The sequence below is a fragment of the Siphateles boraxobius genome, unplaced genomic scaffold (genome assembly GCF_051911475.1).
Source record: "Siphateles boraxobius isolate OS27281-9 unplaced genomic scaffold, OSU_SipBor_1 2, whole genome shotgun sequence".
Taxonomy (NCBI): domain Eukaryota; kingdom Metazoa; phylum Chordata; class Actinopteri; order Cypriniformes; family Leuciscidae; genus Siphateles; species Siphateles boraxobius.
In genome coordinates this window covers 12,664,906-12,692,903 of record NW_027508810.1, presented here as the reverse complement: position 1 = coordinate 12,692,903, position 27,998 = coordinate 12,664,906, and the positions used below count along the sequence as shown (strand labels likewise).

Sequence of the window (27,998 nt, the reverse complement as noted above, 5' to 3'; positions counted from 1 at the left end):
AGAGTAGCCCGAGCACCTGTCAGTAATATTTGTTCAGGTCTATGTACAGGAGGTAATGAGGGATCAGTAATCAACTGTACACAGCGCTTTCACAACCAGATCCTGCTGACCTTCAGAAAGGAAAAACAGTAAGTCTAAAATAGCTGACTGCACATAATACCACACTGCTGACAGATAGTGTCACTGAACATTATTGTTTATTATTTGTATTGTTTATATTCAACACCGTTTCAGCACCTTTGTTTGCACCTTTAAAAAAAACTAGTCTAGAGTAGTCTAAAACCAAGCTGGGATTAATAGTTCTCTTTTAAACATACCTTCAATTCACTTTACCTTTTCTTTATTTTACCTTATTTCTCTCTGGTTCTCCCTTGCGTGTGTACTTTTTTTGTTTGTATCTTGTAAGCCTACCTGCCACTTGACCAGTTCAGCAGGCCTGATAAACAGAACTGTCTCCAACTTGTTGCAAAAAAAAAAAAATCTTGTTTGTACCGAATCTAAATTTATCAAAGTTATTAATATATGTGTTGATTTTGATTTTCATCTTTATTTCATGCAAATATAGTAAAAAATATTTTTCCAAATTGCCTAAATGTCAAAATAATTACAATACGACTTTAATAGCCTATAATAATGATGTCCTTTTGCATATGCTACAGTATTTTGATTGAAGAAAGTGGATAGAAGTTCTACTGCTAACATTTGCCAGCAGCTTGTTTAATAGGCTACTTCGCAAAGTTTAATACTTCACTATTTACAAATGAAACTGACCTGCACGTGAAGCCCTTATATTGTGCTGCTCTTTCTTGAAGACATTTCCCTTTCTTCTCCATCTCACAACTTTTCTCCATCTTCAAATCATTGTTTTCAAAACCTTTTTGATTGACGGAGGCGTGGAGCCGAATAGTTAGCACTAATCATAATAATAAAAACAAATCATAATAATAAAAACAAATAAATAAAATAAAATAATTAAATTGGAAATTCCCACGGGACCACTATTTAATCTAGACTCATGTCTTGATCAACACAAATTGTAGGCTAATTTGGCGCGGTGAGCTAAATGCTAATTAGCACATTTTAAACAAAACACTCTGTTTGATTTTGATATCTATCCATAATTAGAAGATATGGCCGTAGTGTTTTGTCGACCGCAACTGAAGCGGCGTATTGTTGCTATGACTACCTCTTACTAACTTCTAAATCTAACATTGGTGTTTATTGTAAGGTTTGAAACCCCGGCTGAAACGTATGTAAACATTTTAAAATATATAACGTTACATGTACCCCGCACCTTTTGTTTGTACTCTGGGGTTGTTTGAAACCTCCTCCTAATGCTGTAGGATCAGTTGTTGATAGAGGGAGGAGGCGTGTGGAGGCAGAGAGAGAGAGAGAGAGAGAGAGAGAGAGAGAGAGAGAGAGAGAGGCTACGATACGGAGCAGCACACACACACATCACATCAGACGCCGAATTCAAAGCAGTCAGGACCACCTCGCGCTCTCTCTCTCTCTCTCATCGAGGAGGTTTGTAAATGTTCGCTCCTCGCATGCTCTCTTTTCTCCATCCATTTGATCAGACTCGGCGCGATGTTGAATGCTGCATGTTCCTGATGCTGAACGCACTCGGCGATGGAGAGGGTTGGGCACGCAGGGTAAGGCGTGAGCTGCCAGATTTAGCTCCATGTTTGTAAGAAAAGGGCAAGTGAAATGTGAGTTGACAGGTGTTTTGAGAGATGCCTTGTGTGTTTTCAGGTAAGCGGTAGAGACAGAAGCGCGAGCGACGTGCATACAGGGAGAGAGAGAGAGAGAGAGAGAGAGAGAGAGAGAGAGAGAGAGACGACAATACAATATGCGCAGGTGCAGCAATTGATGAATCTGCCTGCTGATGGACTGCATGATTGCATTGTATACCGGTGGAGGGCAAGGCCGAAAACAACTGAACAAGATAGGCCTACATGATTCTACTGTTGATCTTTTGACTAGTAGCCTACAGTGAGATTGAGCTTCTCTGATGTTACAGTGGGTGTTTGAGAAACCAGTATCTACAATTGCCTTGAGCTCTAGTACAGTATAGCATAGCTGGTATACAGTAGGACAGCTCCTTTCCTATACGTTTACTGTCCATTGCATTGGTTCATTATGCAACGTTAATTCTTCAACCATGAACACTTAAAACATCTAACCTTAAATGAAAATGTAGGAAAGACTTTATAATTTGATTATGGTTACCATGAGTTTATCAGAGCTAAAGTAACAGGCTGTGTGTATTTAGTGTAATAGAAATTGTGAGAGAAACGTCTTATTTTCAGCTTCAAATTCTTTAAAGGGTTAGTTCACCCAAAAATGAAAATTAAGTCATTAATTACTCACCCCCATGCTGTACCAACCCCGTAAGACCTTCGTTCATCTTCGGAACACAAATGAAGATATTTTTGATTAAATCTGAGAGGTGGATCACTGCTACATAGGCTGCCTAAGGGAATGAAACTTGACGGCCCAGAAAGTCATTGAAGAAAATGTTTAAATATTCCATGTGCCTACAGTGGCTCAACTATAAGTTTATCAAGCGACGAGAATACTTTTTGTGCGGGGTAAAAGACAAAAATAACGACTTTATTCGACTATTCCTTTTCTTCCTTGTGGGCCTGAGACGAGAGTTCAAGAGATTTACACGACGCATGCGCGAGAACTGAGAAGAGAACGTTCTTCTTCTAATACTTCTTGTTCAGTTCTCGCGCATGCGTCGTGGAAATCTCTTGAACTCTCGTCTCAGGCCCACAAGGAAGAAAATGAATAGTCGAATAAAGTCGTTATTTATGTTTTTTTTTGGAAAAAAAGTAGTCTCATCGCTTGATAAACTTATAGTTGAGCCACTGTAGGCACATGGAATATTTAAACATTTTCTTCAATGACTTTCTGGGCCGTCAAGTTTCATTCCCTTAGGCAGCCTATGTAGCAGTGATCCACCTCTCAGATTTAATCAAAAATATCTTCATTTGTGTTCCGAAGATGAACGAAGGTCTTACGGGGTTGGTACAGCATGGTAGTGAGTAATTAATGACTTAATTTTCATTTTTGGGTGAACTAACCCTTTAATATGCTTCTTTGAACCATGAGACAGATATAACTGAAATGAGGCGTGCAATTTTTATGATTTTTAACCATAACCAATATAGTAGTGTTTTTGTGGGGTTAGTTTGTACAATAAAAATTTTATTCAAATTGGCAGGAATTTAGGCTTTTTTATCATCATCTTAATTTGTTAATGTTTATATCTGGGGTTGCTGAGAACCCAAAGATAAGTATTGCAATATTTTTCTAAGCATGTCATCAAGATGAAATTTAGTTTATAATCAGTTCTCATAAGATACAATTCTGAAAACATGATACTTCAGTGTTACAGTGATTATGTTATGAGCTATTCGAATGGCTTTTGCATACAGCGTGACTGTTTTTATCTAGCTTTCAAAAGAATTCGCCCTGATTGGACGTATCAAATGCACATTACTATTTTTTACTTTTAGCCCCAGGCAAGAATGGGAATTAGGCCTAACCCTTGACCATTATTCATGTGCTGTGAGAGTGAAAAGAAAAGATAAAAGGAGCGAAAGAGAGAAAGGATGCATGAAATGGATGTATAGTAGAGGAACAGATAAGATCACGTTATTTCTGCTTCAGAAAACGTGTTGAAAATTGGATTGGCTATGCTATAATTTAGATTGGCTATGCTGCTTGATGTTTACTGGACGTTATAGCATTCAAACTGTCATGCAACTTTGCAAAAAGCAAAGTACCGAGGTGTATGCACCATTTTCCTTGATTGTTTATAATGTTTAGTGTCTAGTGCACATTCATGTGATAATAGGATAATAGCCTATTTAACTGATTTTTATGCTAAAGAGTTTGCTTTAGATTTGGCTATAGCCTACTGAATTAAAAGCAACAGGTTTTTAAAATGTGAACAAGAATTTAAACTTTTATTTAAAGCTAATTTGTTTCATTTTTGTGCCACTAGCGTTACTGAATAGAGTTAGGCTAAAGAATTGGTCTGCCTGCTGTAGCCAGTTTTGAAGGTATTTTAAAAACAATAAAGGAGAAATTCAGACATTCAGGCATAAAGTTGATTCATGACTGTTTAAGTCAGTCATATGGACACATCTGTCCACCAGCACGAGTGTAAGGTGAGTTGTTGTTTGTGACAGGTGTGTAGTGGCGGTTTTGAAGCCTCCGCTGTGTGTTTGGTACTGAGTGTCGTCAGGAGAGGTCTAGCTGCAGGGGAGAAATCAAGTGCTGAATTATTTATAGCTGTGTCCAACCTCCATCAAATTGCATTGTGAGGCTTTATGATCATATTCTTTTTTTGCAGGCTATGGTTCTGCTGTCACCGTTGAAATGCCCTACATTTCTCAGAATTGTGATAAAACAGCTGCTAAACAAAACCCAACGACCAATAGGTGTGGAGTGACAGTTTGCCGGAAGCTTTTGTCTCTTTTGTGATTATTGATAAACTGGTTTAGGAAATTTCAAAAGATAATTTTTCCTTCAGATAATCCCTTAATAGCACGACTGGTTTTTGCATGCGATAAACACAACACAACACTGACGGAAATCTAACGCTTCCTTAAAGAATAAAGCTTGGTCTGCACCTGGTCTGATTGCGCAATGTGTATGTTACTGTGTCAAGCTGTGGAAAGATGTTGGAGAGGTTAAAAAGACCCTTAATCTGGCTAAATGGTCTGAAGATAATGCTCTTTGGGTGAAATGCTTGCAGCAAGTAATTCAACTGAAAGCTTATCTCTCTTCCCCAGATTTCTAAACTCCCTCTGCATGGTTAGCCACTTGGCAGACACATACAAACACCAAACACACTTCAGACTCAAGGAAGAGGTATGATTTAGGTGACATGGACAACCTATGGGTCAACAGCTATGTGATACTTTTAAAAGTACTGCATTACAATATTGCTTTACTCACTGAAAAAGTACTTAGTTACTTAGTTACTTTTTATGAAAAGGAATGTTACGTTACTTTTGTATTACCAACACTGGTCAACTTGAGTCTGAGGTATTGTGAATATAGAATAAGATAATAATTAAATAATGAAAGATTTTTATAAACTTTTAAAATAAAAATAAAAAAACATTTCTTGGCCCCAATGAAGATTATTCTGCCCAAGAACATCCGGAAAAAACCATCTGTCTGACATGTAAAGCAATACCAGGCATATTTCATAATGCATAAATTCTAATCTCTTTGCACAGGTGGTCCAGTGTTTCACAGTATGAATTATACAAATTTATACTGGCATTTTTACAAGATTTGCACACAAAAATATTGTGTGCGTTCAGCACAACTATTTTTTTTTTTTTACAGTCAGGCCCATCTGTTTGCATTTCACAGACCTGGTTTTGAATACAGCAAAATGGAAAGTGTGAATCAGGTGTTAAGCAGTGCAGTCAACAACAATACAGTAATGTGTTTATGACATGCTAACTTTAATGTGACAAGAGCTAATTGGCCCCCATTGGAGAGGGGGCTTCCCATGACCTCTTGTGTGAGCCCAACCCAGCACGCAATGATAGGCTTTGACACTTACATAGCGGGAGCTCAGTTGGAGTATCTGCAGACCCCCTTCCTGAAATCAAGTGTCCTCAACTGCTCTCATGCAGCAGGGGGTGTAATAATAATACGCTGGCTTAAGTGGGTCAATGTTGACTCTTCATACATTGCAGTAAAATATCAGATTTTCCTTCAGAGAGAGTGATTCCCATCCTGGGGTATAGGCTGTACTTTGGTTGTACACTGAAAATGGTTTTATTTGCTTTGTTAAACCTATAAAACAGAAATTACAACTTACTGTTTTACAGTAAATTGTAATTTCTGTTTTTACAGTATAGTATTTTACAGTATACTGTAAAAATACTATACTGTACAAATTTCAACCTACTAAAATTGAGTTCTACTAAGAGTTCATTGCACTTTTTCCACCACTTTTAATTTTGAATTATTGATTAATACAATTGATTACAGTGTACATTCATTACAGGGCAATTCTGTCATTTTTTGTCTAAACAGGAAGATTCCCATCTGTGTTATTTCCACCACATCTCAAATTATGGGTTTCATAGCATTCTGTGATGAAAATTAAATTTTAACCCATTTTTGGGACTCTCTTGTATTAAGCTAAATTTTATTGCTACAGTAACATTATATGTATTCGAAATATAATAAACACACAATTAAATAATATTATCTTACTTTTTCCTAATTAATTAGACATACTTATAGTACATTAAGGTAATATCACTTGTGAGCATAATATTTTTATTGTGTGCCATGCACACAAGTAATATTTACCTTAATGTTTGTTTCTTAGCACATCATATCTTTCATCTCAAGCATGCATGTTTGTCGCTAAAATGTATTTTTGGTAAACAAGTAGACCAAATTTAGAAAAACTTTTATTAAGGAGCTTTTATTAATAGTTATATGTTTAAAAATGCCTGCTCAAATGGAACATTATAATCATGCTCAAAGTTAAAGAAACACTCAATGACAACATTTTTACAGTGGACAAAGTGTGTAAATGATACTTAAAGACAGACAGATGTGCTTCCTCTTCTGGTGGCATTCTTGCAAAGTCTGTAGAAAAAGAGTGAAAGTCTTTGGAAATAATATTTAGATATAATTATGATCCATAGTGACTTTAATTAAAATGACCACTGTGACATTGTCAAATAAATATACAAAGTAAACCATTTGATAGGAAATCCAATGTCACATGTATGTTAAATGATTTAAAATTATTATATTATTTTTCATTACAGTCAAAACAAAACATTGTTTTTTATATTTATATGGTACTTTTTTTCAGCCAATACATTAATGTATAGCTATACAGACCCTATGTAGTTTTCTGAGACATTGAAAAATGTATTGCTGCTACCCTGATAGATCATGATAGACCTCTGAGGATGCCTTTTTATCCAGCGCTGTGGCATTACATTTATTCTGCAATGTTTTCGTGATATAGCACTGGACCTGCAGAACAGGACACATGGTCCACACTCTCTGCACTTGGTCTGTGTTTTGTTGTGCTAATAAATGTAGATTCCCTGTAAAATGATTCCAGGCATGATGTATTAATATACATGCTGAGAATGAACAGATTGCTTTCCTGCTTCTGTGTGTTGGGATGGATCTGTATAGTATTGTAGCCAGGCCCCATGCCCTATATTTAATCTAATTGTGAATGGTGCTTTTCTGTCAGAATTGCTTTGTAAACCAGGCAGAGCTGCTCAGAGTTTAACCTAATTACCCTTCATGCCCTGCCTTCCTGTATCCCTCCCACATCTCCCCTTTTGCGGAAAGTGTATCAGACTAGTAGGTTGAAACCATTTGGTTTGCTGTTACTGTTGTGTAATCAGTGCTTTTATTTTTTTATGTTATGACAATTAAACAAAATGATGGCATATGGTTTAAAGATTTTGTGCTGGCAGACTTCCAGGCTCCAGATTGTGTGCATTATTTCATACTTCTACATGATAATTTGGCATTTTTGCTTTTTTTTTAATCAAGTAATAATTGAAGCACAAAGTGGGATTGGCAAACTCAGCAGAAATGTCACAGAATAAATGTAACTGATCTAAGTGAACGACTCGCCATAGGCATCATGGACATACAACTCAACCGAAAAATATTGTTAATTTCAGGCTTTCCTCTGGCTGCAAATGTCAGGAACTATTATGTTAATAACTTAATTTCAGCATGAAAATTAAAACAATAATTAATATATGTTCTTTATCATTTGCATTTTATTGCTATACTCATGATAAACATTTTTGTTTTCATCTTGAAATTTGTTTTATAGTTTGAAACGGTAATTATTGGTCATTTGTAATGGTGTAAACCTCAAAACATTTCTTTGTAAATGTCAGGCATGTTTACTACCCTAAGGTACATGGCGTCCTTGCAGCTTTGGGTATTTATTAAAACCAGGAAAACATCCTCATTTTAGAGGACATAAAATAAATGGGACAGATCTACTCACCCATTATTTTCTCCGCAATGCGACCTAATAGAACTTCTCTTCTAAACAACTGGGAAAAGTTGATCCTACAGTGTAATTGCAAAATTGCCAATGGACACACAGTACTATGCTACTGTATGGAGCTAAACTGATTGGATGGTTAGAATACAAGCAGCTTCCCTTGTTTTTTTGTCATTTTACAGTATGCATAAATAAATAATACTGGTCAATAAAAAGGTTCACTCAAAAGGTCTTATGCTGCCTTCACAGGCTATCGGAAATTTCCTATTTCCCAGTTCTGAATCATGGAATCATGAAGGACACCAGGTTTATTATTGCCTATATATTGGGAAAATCTTATTAAAGCCAAAACTAATAAAGAATACCAGTCACAGCAGCAGATGTTCTTCCCTCCTCCATGTTTTATATTTATGGCATATCCAACTCGGGAACTTGGGTACAGGGTCGTCGGTAGCGGGGCGAAAGGTGATGACGATTCTAGATTTCATCCAAGGGATACTCCCCCCCACCCCGGGACTGTTTTGCCTCTTAGTTATATGCATCCTGTCACAGTTAAAACTTCCTTGTCATTCATCTTGTCACAGTTAAAATCCTCTATATTCAATTTAATTAAATTTCCAACCATATCAGTGTCACGTTAACTTAATGACCATGAGAAACAGAGGAGCTAAAATACACTAGGTGACAAACTCAAATTACAAACAAGTGTGCTCTAATTGGGAACATAATGAATAACCATGACAACTGATGAATGACGTGCAAACAGGAACATGGCCAGATGGCAACAAATACCCCTTTTCCACCAACAAGAACCAGGTGCTGGTTCAGAGCTAGAGCTAGTGCCGGTTCGGAGTTGGTTCATCTGACGAGCTTTCAAAGAACCGGTTTGCCTTTCCACAGGCTAGAGAGCCATCACAGAGCCAGATCTTACGTCACTGTATACATCTCATGTTGCCCAGCAACGCTAGCGCGGCACACACAAACACACCAGGCTTCTTCGAGATCTCGAACTGCGAGAGCGATCCAAAAGCAGGAGTCGTATGCTCTCCAAACACTCCCGCAGCTCCGATCAGTCAAATGCCGCTCCGATGCATCTCGAACAAGCCTTCCATCAACAATGGCGGTCGTTGCATTACTATTTATGCTCATGGCTTTGCAAACCTACATCGGTATCCAAACACGGCGAATCCAGCACGTTCGTGCAGCTCGCCGTAACTTGCATTAACGGAGATTACAATCGAGCTGCTATTAGCACGATTAGCTGCTATTTAAAAAATGGCGGTCACAAGTTTCTGTTTGTCTTGTTGGTCACGGTAACCCCGCCCCCAGCCGCTGACGTAAGCGGTTCTTACTTCTAGACCAGCAATGATTTGGTGCTACTTAGAACCACTTTTACTGGTTCGGAGCTGGTGCTTTGGTGGTCGAAAAACAAAGAACCAATTTGAAACTAGGCTCTTGCTCCGAACCAGCACCAGCTCTGCCTTGGTGGAAAAGGGGTAAAAGAGAAACATAATAAGAGCCCATGAAAATTAAACTAAAGCTAAACTGAACATAGTGGTGACATAACGCACCCCCTCCGGAAAGGCGCAGCCTCGCGCCGTAACAGATCGACAGAGGGACAGGGAGGGTGGGGGCTCTGGAGGCTGACGAGGGGCTGGCAAAGAACCAGAACTAGGCAAGAAGAACCAGGGTGGAGCAGGTGGTGGAAGTACCCCTAGAGCAGCAATGAAGTATCTGACAGTGGAAGGAACCAGGGAGGAGGTGATTGCAGGGTGGAAAAGGTGGACGCCCAGAGCACAGGTGGTACGAAGGCCCATGGCAGAATCGATGGTGGGAGGAGCCAAGGTAGACTTAGTGGTCCAACAACCAGCGGTGTAACCGAGAGGTCTTGAGACCCTAGTGAAGCCGAGAGATTGAAGGGACCGGGTGACAATGGATGTTCTGGAAGGCAGTGCGGACGAGCTGCCAAAGGGGAACATGACCGTTGGAGGTTCTAGGTGGAGCTGAAGCGCGGAGGAAAGCTCGAAAATCTGTGGTGCAGGCAGGGAGATATCTGACCCAGGTGGAGTCGGTGGGATGAAGAAGCATGGTGGAGCCAAGGAGACAACGGTCGCTGGTGGAGCGGAGGGAGGGTGGGGCCAAGGCAGAGTCGATTGCTTGATGGGCCTGGAGGTCTGAGGTCGAACATAGTGGTCGACACATCTTGCCTTGAGCTGGCGAACTAGAAGTCCCCAGCAGATCCGAGCAGGTTAGAGCCAATAGATGAGCCGAGGGACCGAAGGGCGCAAGCAAAGACCGGGGGTGAGGAAACGACTAGCTTGTGCAGAGGAGGCGGGAGAGGGACGCAGGGTGGGTGCATTATCAACGGCATAGCAGTCTTTGAGCTGGGCAAGGCCAGCAGCGACGTAGGCTTAGGACTGGGTGGAATCAGGGGAAGGATGCCGTCATCATCTTCAAGGTTTTCTCTATTTCCCACCGGCTCATAGGTAGAAGTCGACACACACACTTTCGGCTCTGGGACAGATGTGGCCTAACGCTCTGGCTCCATTGTGGGCATTGACATTGGCTCAGGGTCCGAGGCGGGCATCAGCATGGTTTCCAGCTCTGCGGTGGACTTGGGCTCCTCTCCTGCGGTGGGCGATTGCTCTGGCTCTCAGAGGATTGCCTCTCTCCAGGTTCCTTCTCTCCATATTTGGAAAGTCCAAGGAGCTATAATAATTCACCCCGGTCAAATAAAGAGACTTTAGTGTCTCATTGTTAAATTCTGGTTTTACAGCCAGTTGATTACCTAATTTTTCAGCGTTGATGATCTCTTTACAGGCGTCAGGGCGGTACAACCTGTCAATCACATGAGATCTTAGCAATAGAGAACCACAACCATCATTGTTTAAGAAGCGTTTCTATGGAATACCAAAGCTGACTTAATTAAAAATAAATACATAAATAAATATACGAATAAATGTAAAAAAGCAAAAATACATAAAAACATAAATAAATATACAAAGAAATGTAAAAAAGTACAAATAAATGAGAATTTATACTTTTATTTCGTTATTTATCTATAATTGTATTTTTTCACACATTTTTTTATTTATTTTATTTATACATTTATTCATTTATTTATTTCCACTTTTATTTATTTCCACATTCATTTATGTATATATGTTTTTATTTCTACATTTATTCATTTTCACATTTATTTATTTCCACATTTATTTATTTCCACATTTATTTATTTCTACATTTCTTTGTCCGTATGCTAATGAGGGGGGCGTGTTTTACCTCAGACATCAGCAATCGAGCTCAGAGTGGCAGTGCTGAAGCTTTGAGGCCACAGTGACACCTTGTGGTGTGTGACCAAACGAAACGCAAGAGGTCTGGGACGATATCACATTTTAAGTCATGTATATCACCCTAACTGTATGTAGGGTAGGCTATATAGGGTTAACACACATAGCACACCTGAACAGAAACTGCACTTCAACGGGTCTGATAGCAGACACTTGGACATGGAAGCGCATGAAAGTATCCACCACTATTAATAAAAATGTAAACGCGGTGGATAGGGCTGATAAGAGCTTGCGTTTATTGTCGATGAGACTCCCCCACACCAGCGCAGAACGCGGAGAGAAACCAGCGCACATTTCACTGACTCCTACGCAAGCATATTGATCAATGAGTTTGAAACGCGACTCAATACACAGTTTACATTCGCGTTTCATAATTTCTTATGCATAACAGGTGACAATTCAAATGCTTAAAACACAACCCATATTTCATAGATGCTGCTCTAAGATACTGATTAATCACAAGTCATCAATTTGGAATTATTCTTAAATCTTACATCAAACAAAAGGGGCTCAAGTAAACGCAGCTATAGTGAGCAGGGGTGCCGCTAAGGGGGGAAAAGTTAGGCCGATTCTAAGGGCCCACACACTTTTGGGGCCCCCAGAGATCGATGTTATTAATGGAATGGGTGGGGTAGGGGGCCCAACCTCATATTCTTTCATAGGACCCAACATTGACTTGCGTAGGAGTCAGTGAAATGTGCTCTGGTTTCTCTCCGCATTCTGCGCTGGTGTGGGAGTCTCATCGACAATAAACGCAAGCTCTTATCAGCCCTATCCACCGCGTTTAGATTGTTGTTAATAGTGGATACTTTCATGCGCTTCCATGTCCAAGTGTCTGCTATCAGACCCGTTGAAGTAAAGTTTCTGTTCATGTGTGCTATGTGTGTTAACCCTATATAGCCTACCCTACATACAGGTAGGGTGATATACATGACTTAAAATGTGATATTGTCCGCACAATTCTTGCGTTTCGTTTGGTCACACACCACAAGGTGTCAATGTGGCCTCAAAGCTTCAGCACTGCCACTCTGAGCTCGATTGCTGATGTCTGAGGTAAAACACGCCCCCCTCATTAGCATACGGACTAAGAAATGCAGAAATAAATAAATGTAGACATAAAAACATATATACATAAATTAATGTGGAAATAAATAAAATTGGAAATAAATAAATGAATAAATGTATAAATAAAAAAATAAATAAATGTGTGAAAAAATACAATTATACATAAATAAGGAAATAAAAGTATAAATACTCATTTATTTGTACTTTTTTACATTTCTTTGTATATTTATTTATGTATTTTTGCTTTTTTACATTTATTTGTGTATTTATTTATTTTTAATTAAGTCAGCTTTGGCATTCCATACGTTTCACTCAGTTATACGTCATATTGAAGAAAAGACTATCGCAACTTCCATTTCATAGGGACATTGATGCACAGACTGACAGTCTGTCTGGAATGAACAAACAAAAAAAACAGAGTGATACAAATCTGTTTGGTGTATTCATATGATGATTCATATGAAAATATGATGAGCATGCTGATATTTCCTCAAGGTTTTGATTCTATTGTCTCTCCCTTTTGCTTTCAATGCATCTTTGTGGATAAGAAAACTGTCTGTCAGAAAGGATTTAGAGTTTTAATGTGTTTTAAAGTTGTGTATCTGCACTCAGTCCTGCCTTCAAGCTGAAAGCTCTAGGGTTGTCGGGAAAGTCAGGAATCTTTCCTTGTCTATATCTATTGATTTGAACTGCCCCCAGGCGTCTTTTACCTGAGTCATTAAGCTGTGGCTGAAGGTAGCTTCCAATAGGCTTAATGGATGCAATCAGGGACCATGTGAATCACTCCTAAATGCCTGTCCTTGAAACGATCTGTAAGAAAATAAGAGAGGATGCGGATAGAATCATGTAGAAGTAATCTTAACTGAAGTCATTATTCCACTGCCACAGAGAAAGTGACTTGTGGAAAATCAACCAGTTACAATGTACCAGATACATTCACAGTTATTTACTTTATTTAACAAGATGTTCATTTGCCCAAGCAAATCAATTGATTTGTGAATGTGTGTTGAGACAAAAAATATTGGGGAATATCTCTCACGTACAGATCTGCTGTAATCTGGCTGAAGTTTTTTCTCAACCAAGCGAAGAGTGAGAGTCTCTTATAATTGCTTTTTTTATAAGCATATTATTGCTGTTTTTTGTGGCAAAGAAATTGAAAAGGCCCCGAAACCCATAAAAAGCATCTATTATTCTTACCAAAGCTGAAGCAATGACTTCCTTGGAGAGGTTTCCTGTACATGTGCAAAGACCATGTTTCTATTAATGCATTATTGTGTTGCATAATTGTGTAAAGTCTTTAATAGGAAGAGTAATAATTTCATGCCTGATTGGGCAAAGTCTTAGCCAGCTCCATCCATGCTTTAAGCAGCTACGTTGTTTTCCTGAGACCTTTGATTTCAAAAATCCACCACAGCATTTAGTGCAATAAGCATCTCAAATTAATCGTCATATTTTCACAATGTTATTTTGTGCCATACATCAGTGAGTCTCTGTTTAGGAAATCAAACACCCCGCAGTGATCTCGTAGTTTGCCACTGAAGTAGAGCTTACGTAAGTATCCACTAATAGCTTCAGAAAGTATATGATCCTCCTCTTCTTCTTTATTTTTTTTATTAAACTATACAGCTATCCTGTGCAATCATGCGTGCTTTAAGAAGATCTAAAGGAGTTTCATAATAAAAACCACTTTTGAGTTTCAGTTTATGCTTTCAGTTAGCAAACTGTAACCTTGAGGCTTTCTTTCTAATCCCATTTTATCATTTTAGAAGCTCAAAGATGGATGAGATGCACAATCAGAATCAATCAGAATGCCATTTCTCCTTGACATCTTTTAAGTGCATTGTGAGATTTCAGATGACATATATACTTTTGCTGTCTTACAAATCTTCACATTCGGATGTCAGATCATTTGCATTCAGCAGGACTTATGCTTGAGCTGGATAGACTATATGGTTTTATAGGGGATGACAGAAAAATAGTTATAATTAGATGCAAAGCAATGTATGATAATGCAAATCATTCAATGCAAATGCTTATTGCACCACATCTTTTCTTGGTCTCTCAATTCATTACACGAAAACACTCTAAAGACTCAGTTTGCTACATTAATACTGTGAGTAAACTGCTGTGTTGTCGTGGAAGAAGTGGTGAACTGGTAAATAGCACGCAAACCCGACCTCAAGGTCACACAAGGACACTTTATGCTAATCAGACATGGTGGGCGTTATCACAGCCCCATTTTGAATAGAAGATCAGCCATTGCATGTAAGGATGGGTCAGGGTTACTAATTTGTGTAATTTTTTTTACCTTTAATATTTTTTCTTGGGCAGAGGCTATTTACACTAATTAAAAGTGTAAAATTTAGTAGATAGATGCTATTTGTACTAAAAGTATATAGTGGTTAGATGCTATTTAAACTGTGCAAATAGTGACAGATACTATTTGCACCTCAGTGTATTGTAGTATAAAACTCTAAAGAATTGGATGCCACCATATTGAGACAATAAAACCTTCCCTACCTACCCCCTACCCGATAAACACTTTTTTTCCTACTATAAATAGGAATATTTTCTTCATTTTCATTTAAATTATCGCCTTTCTGATCTGATATGCGGAGAAAAATGAGTTAAGTAAACTTTGGTCAAAATTGTTTCAAAAGGTACCGCAACCCACTTTACTCTTCACACCAGTACTATTGTTATTGGACACTTTTGTAATTGTGTCTGGTCCAACCAGAAATTGTTGGGCGGGGTTAGTGTCTATATACAATAGATACTCATTTTTATTTAAATTTACTTGGGTGTTTTTTGTTTGTTTTTGTCTTCTTGCCTAAAACAAACAAAAAGTGATTTTAATCTCAAGGGTCTAGCTTTATAAAAAGCAATAACAATAAATATTTTAGATGGGATGAATTTAGAGAACGTCTCAGAGAATTCTCAAGCACAAGAATGCTGTTTTACTATCTACATTCATCCCCTTTTTATATTTATATTATTTATGCATGTAACTACTGCTTTTAATTAATTTTGTGTTTGTTTAAACAAAAGTGTATATATATATATATATATATATATATATATATATATATATATATATATATATATATATATATATATATATATATATATATATATACTGGGATAATACAGGAAAAACGTGTTATAAAAGTAAAGAATTGTTTAAAAAAATTAAACAAACAGACACATACAGTAACTGGGGTAATCTGTCCATTACATTGAACAAAATGAACTTCCTTTTACTGAAGGGAGATGGAAAGATGAGGAGGTGGAGTGTGGGGGAGTATGAATGAGGCTATTGGAGCGACAGACAGACAGAGAGATAGATAGTGAGAGGGAGAGAGAGAGAGAGAGAGAGAGAGAGAGAGAGAGAGAGAGAGAGAGAGAGAGAGAGAGAGAGAGAGAGAGAGTGGTTGCAGGACCCAGGCAAGTCATTTTTTTTATTCATCGTTCAGTTAGGAATACTTCAAGAAGAACAAATAGCAAAAGATTAAACTGGTAAGTGGAAGCAGATTTATTTAAGCAAATACATAACTGGTTACAAACAGTTAAACACACAATGCTAGTTTGTTTAATGTTTTTTTATTACATTTTTTTATATAACTGCTGTTCTTTAGTATCGTGTCTTGTCACTTTAGACTGGTTTGGCTACCATCATAGGGTTCTGGTTTGTTTTTGTTGTTCCTGTGCTGAAAACATTTTCGATGTTTTTTAGTATTCAAAGGCTTATTTGTGCAGCTCATATTTGCTTTGAAAAGCTGAACGATTTTTTTGCATGTTATGGTCTGGTGTCAATGTCTCAAATGTGGCAAATGCCAAACCATCTCTTGCCTGCTGAAGAAAAGCAACCTTTTATAAAGTTTCAGACAACTCCTTGAGATGCTATCTCTAATAACTCTGATAGCCTTAATGTCACGGTGTAGCTGTAAATATTCAGTGTGTTCCTGTAACCAATAATTACTTTGACTTCCGTGAGTTTTCAGAACTGACTGTGAATTTATTTTGAGCACCTGCTGTGTGGGATTTGCCTAGAAGCTCAGAGTAACATAAATGTGCATTTATTTGCAGATATTACGACTTTTTATGGTAGCTTTGTAAAAAATACTAACAGATGTGATGGATGAGGTTGTATTCAGAATATAGTGATCGATATTATTATGTACTCTGAGTGTTTCTGATTGACGTTGCTTGCTGATCAGGTTTTCTTCCCATTTTTTCCCAAAGGATTAATCAGGACACATAAGACTGACACACTGGTGGAGCGGCAGAATCAGGATCACAGCACGACTAAATGCAACATTTTCTTTAGCTGTAAGAGGACCAGATATCTGAGTGCATCATGGATTTTGTGATGAAGCAAGCATTGGGCGGTAAGTGTCATGTTATTACACTGGCATATTAGTCTCGATCCAAATGTCAGTTTGGTCAAGACCAAGAATCAGATTGTATTGTTTCTACCTATATGTTGCATTTATTTGGTTCATTATTGAACTTTCATTTGACGCATGGCAGAAATTGATGACGATTAGACATTTTCCTTCACTGTAAAATTAAAATGATCAATTAAATTTATCAACAACAACATTTATTGATAATTAAATTATTGAAACATTAAAATTATTTTCTATTTTTTAAAAGTTTTTATTAATAATACTAAAAAGTTTTTTTTTTTTATAATACCAGTTAATTTGCTACATAAAAAAATACATTTCATAATTGTTGCATTTCAATTCACCTGCTGTAAGCACAGGATATGCCTGTTATTATACATAATATTTAGGTCTATATTTGGTTCAGATAACTATGATCAGTTTTTATATTTATATTTTATATAAATATATTGTTATTTTTATTAAATATTTATATATTTAAAAATTGCACATGCATATTAGCATGTAACCAGGAACTGATGATGTTTTTAAGAGATACATTTGTATTCACTTTAAAATGTATTAATGTGCAATTAAAATGATTTATTCACTAAAAAACAACCAAGAAGTTAACAAAAAATTAAATGTAGTTGCAAGTAATTGGATGCAAGACAATAAGCCAGCAATATCTTTTTTGAAATTCATACATTTTTAACAGTAATAAAACAAACTGTTTACTGATCTGATCATAGTTTATTTTATTTGACATTTAATTGTTGTGTATATAGGTTATAGATTCGTACCATACCATGAACATAACTTTGTCTAAAGGTCAAAGAGACCTTAAATCAATTTCATGATTTTGTTTTTATCAGCCGAGTGACTATGGGCAATAAAACGAAATTTATTTCTCCCCTTTCAATTCCCTTGAGTGGGCCAGATGTCGCAGATTGTGTGACCATACAATGACCTTCTGCGTGAGGTGTCTTTAAAAAACACAGATTGTCTTTTCACGGCACGTCATATTTTGCACAGTTCCTTTGGTGTTCCACATGGATGAGGCCAAGATGTCAGATTGTGACTATGAATTGTGAAAAGTAAAATGAAATATGAAAGAAATGTTTCGTGTAGCACTTTTAATATATCAAGAAAGCTTTGATATAAATGTGCCCTGAATTTGATCCTGAAGTCTAAAATCTTTACCAAATGTAGCATTTTTTTCTGTGATAGCAGCATAGACCTTATAAAACGACATAGTTTAAATTCTGCTCCATAGCTCTGAGGTAATGAAGCATGATTTACTCATGAAAATCATCCATTATTAAACAGACTTTCCCTAGCTAGTTTTTCTCAACCCTTGCAAATTATTCAGAAGCATATAGAATTTCTTCAAGATCCCACAGAGAAGTTACCCCACGCTGCCCTCCGCGTTCAGCAGACTGTAAAAAACAGTTTATGTTTGTTATCTGTTGGTGTGAAAGACTTTTATTAAAGAAAGATGGAAAACAGAAAAAGGCATAAAATGTAATAAAAATGTGCTTCAGTACAGCTATGCTTATTAATGGATAGGGCTGTAGCGTTCATGTGATATTATAAGAGAGCATAATCACACAAAATATCTCCAGATAGACTCACCAACCTCTTATTAATCATTCTCAGAATCTCTTCTTTGTTTTTGAGGCTTTATTAAAGGCTAGCAGACCTTCTAAAATACAAGTGACCTATTTTACTACTACTACTTTACCGTTATAAAAGAACGTAATTAATATGCTAATTTCATAAGCTCCGATAATTCACATAGGCCTATCATTAAGAATTAGCCTTTTTACAGAGATACTGGAATACAGTTCCGGCCGCTCCGCCATTGTTATCCAGAGCCCAGATTTGCTCTTCCATCCATAACCATCACTGCTGTTCCTGCCAAGCGGTTTGATGTAAAGCCATGAAGAATCTGATAGAGGGAAGGAGTTCTTTTGTTATGTTAACCACCCTCTGCGTGGCTTTAAACTTGACAACAAAACTACATCCAGTGGCCTACATCTTGCTTTAAGCTCTCAGGAGCGGCAATTGCTTTGTTTGTAGAACAATTCATGACATGAAAATCTGAAGAATGTTTCAATCTTAATGCTGTGTACCATGTCATTTTTAAATACTTTGTCATATCCCAGTTTAATATGCAGAGACAATTATAATTAAGACATCTGTGGATTTATTTCCCCATAAAGAGTAGCACTGTGGCTGTTTATCATTATCAAAACATTACTCTGTTTGTTTGAGTATCCCGACTAGCCTGACAACAGCAACATTGGCTCAACCAATTGGGTGAGTTTAGGGGCAGGGCTATCGGTTTGATCGACCAAATGGCAGAAAGGAGGAGTTTTCATTAACCTTGTTTAAAAAAAAAAAAAATCCAAATTTTAACATTTTGTTTGGTAGCACTGAAATTACACCCTAAGAGGCCATTCACACAAAAGGCATTTTTACATTCCACTGCGCTATTTTTCCTGTAAACATGCACTTGACAGACATGTTTGTTCACATTTCTCATGTCTTTTGCAACCTCTCGTGAGTGACACTGCATTCTAGAACCCTGGGTTGGAATTTGGCGGTAAACACAGTGTAGCAGCCATGAAAGCCAACAAACAAACTCAGAGATTGCAGATTATACTCGATTAAAAAGCAACGCAACTAGCACTTGGACGCTTAAAAAAGTTAATAAAGAGATTGTAAAACTAATCCATATGAATTGAGAGGTTTAGTACAAATTTTCTAAAGAAACTCAATCGCTTTATATGATAAACAGGTTTAATTTAGGCTTTTATTTTCATATAAACATTAATCTGCGAACATAAACAGAAGCTCAACTGAACCAGCTTGACGCGTGAGAAAAAAGTAATTTGTTCTTGCAGAAGCTCAAACGTGCTGCGTAACACAAGAATGAACCTCATTGTTTTTTGAAGAAGCTCAAACGCGCTGCGTAACACAAGAATGAACCTCATTGGTTCTTGAAGAAGTTCAAACGTGCTGCGTAACACAAGAATGAACATCACTGGTCCTTGTAGAAGCTCAAACATGCTGCGTAACACGAGAATGAACCTCATTGGTTCTTGCTGAATCTCAGACGTGATGCGTAACACGAGAATGAACCTCATTGGTCAGGAAGGTTTATCGGTCAGGAAGTTTGGGGTTGGTGGTGGGTTAGTGTTGGGTACAGAAAGTGAGTGAATTCATACCGTCATTGTGGACCATGGGCAACCTGCAGCATGATGCAATGCAAGGACTGTTATGTCAGCTCAAGGTGTCCTAGACATACACACGCAGACAGTTAAAGGCCACTTAAAGAGTACACTCTCACTCCCTTCCCTTTCAGTGTCCTGAGTGTCATACGGAAGCATTTAAACACATGTGAAGATAATGCGTAGACCTTGACGCTGGATTTCAAATGCACACTCATGCATAATAAATGACTGTCTTTAATAATAAATGAGTGTACAGTTGCTTGTAGAGACACATTACGCAAAGCTATTATGCAAATGATTAATGACTTAAAGCAATAGTACAGCATTTGCAACCAAATCTTCCAGAATGTTTCTGAGTCTGTCTGTACTAATTTTTCAAACACAGCTGTGCTTTAAAACATATAGTTGAAGTGGACATCTAGCTAAATGCAAACATGGCCATTGCTTAAAAGCATTTATTGCTGCATTACCCATAATAACCTGTGGCTGTTGTTTGCTGAAACCGAAACATGATGTCAAATACATAGCGTGATAGATAGACTCACAGATGGCAGCGAGAGGAATAGCACATGCATCGTTCTGGTGTCTCTGTTTGCCTTAATCATTTTGTCTCTAGTATATCATCATATTAGGAGATTTTGCAGTGAAATTTGCTCTGCAAGGCTGCATTTAACTGATCAAAAATACAGTAAAAACAGTAATATTGTGAAATATTTTTAAACTGTGTTCTATTTGATGAATTTGAAATGTTATTTATTCCTGTGATGGCAAAGATGAATTATTAGCATCTTTACTCCAGTCTTCAGTGTCATATGATCCTTCAGAAATCATTCTAATAGGCTGATTTGCACAAGAAACATTTCTTATTATTATCAATGTTGAAAACAGTTGTACTGCTTAATATTATTGTGGAAACCATGATACACTTTTTTCAGGATTATCTAAAGAATAGAAAGTTCAAAAGAACAGCATTTATTTGAAATAGAACTCATTTGTAACATTGTAAATGTCCTTAGTGTCATTTTTTGTATATTTAATGCATCCTTGATGAATAAAAGCATTTTTTTTTTTTTTTTTAGATATCTCACTAACCCCAAGCTTTTGAATAATAGTGTAAATAAATAACTGCTTACTCTCTCCTGGGAAGGCTCTATATATCAGTTTCAGCCACTGAAAACCACTTATAGGTGACTTCTATAGTAATAATATTTCTTTGCCATTTTATTTTTTTATTTTTTTGGCACAGGGGCCACCAAAGACATGGGAAAGATGTTAGGTGGAGAGGAGGAAAAGGACCCTGATGCCCAGAAGAAAGAGGAAGAAAGGCAGGAGGCGCTGAGACAACAAGAGGATGAACGAAAAGCCAAACATGCTCGTATGGAGGCAGAGAGAGAAAAAGTCAGACAGGCCATTCGAGATAAGGTACTTGTTTTATACATTTCCCATCCACTTTAGCTTCTCGTGACAACTGTTACTGAGACCGGGAAAATTAGAAGAATTGGTAAGCATGGGATCATTTCTAATTGCTAATCAATTTCAAACTAAAGCAAGATGAAGCCGTTATACCATGATGACGGGACTTCATGATTAATGTGTGTGTGGGGATAATGCATCAAATAAGAATCTCTATTACCCTTTAATGAAATGTCACATTTGCAGGAGGTCTTAATGTCAGCTAATTACAGCTAATTTAACAGCTCCATCTTAAGGAAGGAAAATAGAGCCGAGAGTATGAGGTCATTACAGGATCATGAATTTAGCCATAAGAAGCAGCATGAGAACATCTGGACATGGCCTGATCCGATTCGAGCCTAAGAGCCTTTAGAAATGTATCAGACCTGGGTGATTTTAAGGCCAATATAATAAATATTGTTGGCGCTTTGACAAATTGCCTGATCCTCTTTTGTTAGTCAATTCAGATTCAAGCGCCTGCTACATGCATATAAATACGGAAATTAAATCCTATAAGGTAAAAGTTTTGATGTTTGATTTTTAGAATACACTATTTCACAGTGTGTATAAAAATATATCATTAATTTAAAATACAAGATAACATTTGTGTATGGAGTTTTGATCTTGAAACACAGCAATGTTTAATTGGCCTAAATTAATCCAAAATATGCCAATAAAGATGATGTCGTTACCATTTAATCAAGATAAAACTGGAATTGATCATCTATGTCATTCTGTTAGTTTTAGCATTATTTTGCAGTTTTAGCATTATATAGAATATCATATATATATACTATATATATATACATACACTTTTTTTTAACTTATACTTTACTTTATTCTATTCTTGTGTATATAGTATAGTGTAGTGTACTGAAGTATACAAGTTTGGGGTCAGTAAGAATTTTTTTAAAAAGAAATCACACAAAAATCTATTTCAAATGCTGTTCTTTTGAACTTTGTTCTCATGTCAGCCTGAAAACAATCTCGGTTTCCACAGAAACATTAAGCATTAAATGTTTCTTGAGTAGAAAATCAGCATATTAGACTGATTCCTAAAGGATCATGATTTTGAAGACTGGAGTAATGTATAGTATAGTATAGTATAGTATAGTATAGTATAGTATAGTATAGTATAGTATAGTATAGTATAGTATAGTGTAGTATAGAAGTATAGAAGAATATAGCATATAGTATATTAAATCATACAGTATAGGCTATAATGTAGTATATAGCATACAATTGCCATAAAGCAATTTTCCTAGTCATGTTAATAATTTTGCATATAGTTGGATCTATGCAGTTCATGATATTTTACTATATTTCCCATAAATGAGAAATAGGCTACAGTGAGTAGACCTACAGTACAAAAAGAAATGGTATAATTTCAACATTCCCTCTTCTCCTGTTGTCTAATTATCTTGATTATATTTGTTTATATAGTATGGACTAAAGAAGAAAGAAGAGAAGGAAGCAGAGGAGAAAGCGGCTATGGAGCAAGCGTGCGAGGGTTCCTTGACTCGCCCCAAAAAGGCCATCCCAGCCGGCTGCGGGGCAGATGATGACGAGGATGAGGAGAGCATTCTAGACACCGTTCTCAAATTCCTGCCGGGACCTCTGCAGGACATGTTTAAAAAGTAACAGACACAAAGCTGTTTCAGGAAGAAAATGGGTGAGGGGGGATTTTTGCCAAACAGGTGAAAGGCTTTTCACTGCCTTGACGGAATTTTATTTGTTCCTTTCTACGGATAGAAACACAAATCATAACCCAACAACGTTTGGTCTTTTCACTGCCATTCAGGTTCAAACTGTTTACACTTTCTATAGATGTATATCTATTTGTTTACTGATCACCAGGGTTTCTGATACTTAGAAAGTTATCTGCCTTAGGTACTCAACGATCAGCCCCACAGTAACGGCACATTCCAGGATCTTGGTACTGAGCTTGGGCACTGGGAATATAATGGTTACTTGGATATTTATCTATCTATTTCAAACACAGTGGGGTCAGAGCATTTTAAAACAGTAGCTTGGTATAACTGTTCCTTCTTTCACAGAAATAAAAATGTAAGTGAAGTGCAAAATGCAGCCGTAATGCTTTTAGTAGTGTGCATGAGGTCCAATCTTACTATGAGATGAATTGCGTTTGCCATCGATACGTATTTGTGAAAATGGGAGACGCTGATAAACTGTCTTAGTTGTGCCATGTTAGACCACCTGAATGCAGCCTGGCAGTTCTCATTTGTCTGTGATGTATTGATATCAATGTTATTTTTATTGTACACTCTTTAAAAAGAAAGGTTCTTAATAGGCATCGATGGTAACGTGAAGACCCTTTTACATCCATGGAACCTTTTCAATGCACAAAAGGTTCTTTATACTGGAAAAAGATTCTTTAGATTATAAAATGTTCTTCACACTAAGAAAAAACTTTATTTTTAAGAGTGTAGTGTAAAATAGAACTTGATTTGACCACAACTGATATTCACATTAGCCTTGCCAGCAAAAGATCAGGAAAAGCTCAGTATTTACAAGAACTGTGACAAAACCACAGTTTATCTTTTTTACAAACTGTACCAAATCTTTACAATGAAGAGTTATCCAGGAGGATTCAAGTTCTGAAAAACATACAGAGCTTGAAATACAAGATTTTGCAAATGTTTCAGTATGTATTCAGAGGTCAGTCACTGTTTTACAGCACATTAATCACTGCCAAATCACATACGACAATCAGAAATTAAATGGTCTCATATTTGGAATCAATTGGCATTGACATTTGATTAAAAAAAAATAATATATGGGATGTTCTGCAATGTGAAAATACCTGCCTTAGCTGAAAGTTAGGTAAAGGTCTGACATGATTTTAATGTGCTTTCAGTAAAAAAGTAGGTAATTGTTAAAAACAAGTCTACATGTAGGATAATAAATTAGTACTGTTGAAAAAAAAGTGAAAAAAAAGTATTGTTGCAGAACATGGAAGCATGGCGTTATTGAAAATAATATTTTATTGATGAAAATATACTAAATTAATACTGAGAAGAATACATGAGCTTCAATCACAACAGTAATAAGATACCAAAGAAAGAGTTATACACCTTAGTAAAGATGTGAATGACACAGTACACGAAATAGTTAAATGATCTATTACAACGATACATGACGTGGACATTTTGAGAAACCGTTATATTCTGATCCTGCTGTGAAACTGTATCAACATGATTTATAAAATCATGATTTATAAAAATTGCAGATCATATTCTGCCCAAAATCTTACTGCTGGCAAAATCGGATGTGGGGTTGCAAATATGATGAACTAAGGCTTTTTATTTCAATTATCAATGTCTTCATGTTTTTAAGCTTTGAGTAAACACTGACATTTGATAAACATGTTGGACATAACATGTTTTGGGGGGTGGAGGGTTGGGGGGTTAAATGTTTACATAACTGTTTATGAAAACTGGGTTAAAGAGGCAAACTCATTTTGTAAAGCAATGCTCAAATGGCTATTCTATTGCATGATGGGAAATATAAACCTATAGATAAGTTTTCATTTGGTAGATTACACAAAGTTAGTACTTGTTTTCCAATCAGTCAGATTGAAGATGTGTCCCTTTTTAAACTCTTTTAGCAAATGATATAACTACGGGAATGTATCTGTACCAATTAGGCTTCATTGTTCTGTGATCAAAATGCTTTTAAGATTGTAAAGTTTGTCAGAACAGAATGACATACTTTAGAATAAAACATGCTACTCTCAAGTAGACTTTAATTTTAGCAGTACAGAGGTACTTTTTTTTTTAATTATAAGGAAAGAATGAGACTGACTTTTTAATTTTTTGTAGTGCTGAAAGGTTTTTCACTAGTCAAAGCCATATTGTTAGACTGCAATAATTAATGAAAAAATGATCATCTTGTAGTCATGCATCTGTTACCTGTAAAAATATGTTGATATCTATTTAACTCTTCATAGTACATGTCAGAAAGTGTATATACTAAGGTATATGACATTTCCGTGTTGCTATGTTCTCAATGTAAGTGTGTATTTATGTGTGTCTATACCTGTTTGTGCTGTAAAATGTTACTTCATGTTATACCTGTTGATGTCTCTTACAGTATGTGCAGTCTAAAGCAAGCTGTGTTCACTTTCATGAATTTGGTGGAATCGGGTTATGGGAGTCCCAATGTTCCTGTATGCATGCAGATAAACTTTGCATTAAATACCAAATCAGAACGTCAGGTTGTACCTGTTAATGTATCTCTGTCCCTGCAACAGAAGCTGCACCCTTTATCCTGGGATTAGTTCCCATCTGTCTGATGGGATATGGTGAATTATCATCAGGCCTATCATTCAGGTTGTTTGGTACTTACAGTACTGAGAGATCACTTCAAAACCCTTGCTACTGCTAAACTAGGGTAGTCATTTATCATTTGACTGAAGATGTAATATTATAGTTGTACTTCCAATATACCTCCTGGTATAAACATTCATGCTGTGTGTCCTGAGCCAAAATGCAGTGGTTCATCCCAAAAATGTATTTGGACACGTTGGGTTGTACTTAAACATGTATGAATGTCATTGGATACAAAATATCAAGTTTCATCTGCAAAAAACTGATTCTAGACTCTTTCTCAGAACTAACTTCAGTTCATCATATTACCTCTTTGAACTTGTTCCACTTATATTGTTCGATAGACATTTGATATTTTGGGTTACACTTTATTTTACAGTTTCCTTGTTACACATTACATGTAGTTACTATAGTAATAACTATAAATTATGTATAATTACAAGTAACCCTAAACCAAACCTGCACTTTATTTTACAGTCGTGTTCCGCATGTACTTACTATGTACTTATTATAGTAATTGTAATAACTGGTTAATAACTAGGTACTAACCCTGAACTTACCCCTAAACCTAACCTTAACCCATGTAGTTACATTCTATTGCCCACTACTTTCTTAGGTAAGTACACATAAGTGCACATACTGTAAAATAAAGTCCAAACCGTAACCCTACAGTGAGTACATGTAGTTACTTAATATTACTCAGAACTTAAATGTAATTACATTGTAACAAGGACACGTGAATAAAGTTTAGCCATTTTGTTATCCAACGCAAATAAATTTGTACATTGATTGCGGCTCACGTGTTCAAATACTTTTTGAGGTCACAGTATAGTTGGTTGATTCCCCACTGAATCAAAACACTTTAGGTTTCAATTCCCACTTTATTAATACTTCCATCTTTCCGTATGTATCACAGTCATATTTGGAATTTTGATTTATGTAATTTTTATTACATGAACATTACATAATAAACTGAGCAAAAGGGCTGACTGTGTTGGTGTTGGTAAAAATAATAATAATATAGATTTGAAATTATTTTAATTATAAATTCTGAAGCACATTATATTATACCTGATCCCTTTTCAGTCTCTTAAATATTGAGATATTGTCAGTGCTCCTATTGTTGTTTCATAAAGAAAGTGTTATAGGCTGTTTTTTAATGTAATATTTTTTTATATAATTTATTCCTGGGATACTCAGCAACATTGTTAATGAATATATAATAGGCTATATAAAAGCACACTAAATTGCGCTGATGATTGATAAATGCAGAACTGTTAAATCCAGAAATCTATTGAGATTTCAGTGAACTGCATCAGAAACAGATAGCATGTTCCGTAGCTTAGCGATATTTCTGAGTGGTAAGAAGATTGTTTTTGTAACATGAAGTGTGATTTTTTGAAAAATAAGTTGCTGTCATATGTAACACCCAGGTCTTTAACTGTAGAGAACGAAGTAACAGTACATCCTTCTAAATACAAATTGTATTCTAAGAGATTCTGAGTACATGTTTTTGGTCCAATAAGTAATACCTCAGTCTTATCCGAATTTAATAGAAGAAAATTACTGGTTGTCCAATTTTTTTTTATTTTTAACACACTCTTGAGACTTTTTAGAGTATCATCGGCATAACAGTGGAAACTAAATTTATGTTTTCTTTTAATATTACCAGGTGACAGCATATATTGAAAATAGCAGAGGGCCTAACACAAACCCTTGCGGCACTCCATAATTTACTGACATTATCTTAGATTTTTCCACATTTAAATAGACAAAATGGCAACTGTCTGAAAGGGACATCTAAACTACCTTAATGCCTGTCCCTGAGTATAATTTTGTAGGCAATCTTAAAGCATGTTATGATCTATAACAATCTAGTTGTGGTTTCTTGATGAGAGGCTTGATAACTGGCAACTTGCCACATTTCCACCACATACCTTTCATTTGGGTTGGACTAAACATTTGCACGCTTTAATTTACTTCAAGAATGGAGTGATATGAGATATTTGTTTTCATTATTTGCCTGATACTCCTGATACTACTGTAAATGCCTGATACTAAATGCATGATACTCTTTAACGTTGTCGCTTTTTACTATAGCACTG

General features: G+C 36.4%; 1 protein-coding gene across 9 annotated transcripts; it reads left to right on the top strand.

Moving 5' to 3' along the window:
• cplx2b (complexin 2b) lies at positions 1–26,879 on the top strand. 9 transcript variants are annotated; one of them, XM_077235962.1, is made up of 5 exons: positions 1,416–1,652; positions 4,809–4,887; positions 16,708–16,853; positions 21,339–21,514; positions 22,988–26,879. In XM_077235962.1, exons 3-5 carry the CDS (start codon positions 16,823–16,825, stop codon positions 23,183–23,185), a joined length of 405 nt encoding a protein of 134 aa, XP_077092077.1. In that variant the 5' UTR covers positions 1,416–1,652; positions 4,809–4,887; positions 16,708–16,822; the 3' UTR covers positions 23,186–26,879. The 9 variants fall into 9 exon arrangements, with proteins under 9 accessions (XP_077092076.1, XP_077092071.1, XP_077092077.1 ...); XM_077235957.1 differs by lacking the exon at positions 4,809–4,887 and adding an exon at positions 15,939–15,981 and having other exon boundaries at positions 1,452–1,652; XM_077235959.1 differs by lacking the exon at positions 4,809–4,887 and adding an exon at positions 15,943–15,981 and having other exon boundaries at positions 1,458–1,524.
• Positions 26,880–27,998: the final 1,119 nt, after the last annotated feature.

Bases quoted from the DNA above. Each gene is read 5' to 3' on its own strand.
- cplx2b (XM_077235961.1), top strand. From the start codon at position 16,823: ATGGATTTTGTGATGAAGCAAGCATTGGGCG. The intron at 16,854-21,338 runs GTAAGTGTCATG...TTTTTGGCACAG, and splicing joins GATGAAGCAAGCATTGGGCG to GGGCCACCAAAGACATGGGA. The intron at 21,515-22,987 runs GTACTTGTTTTA...TTGTTTATATAG, and splicing joins GACAGGCCATTCGAGATAAG to TATGGACTAAAGAAGAAAGA.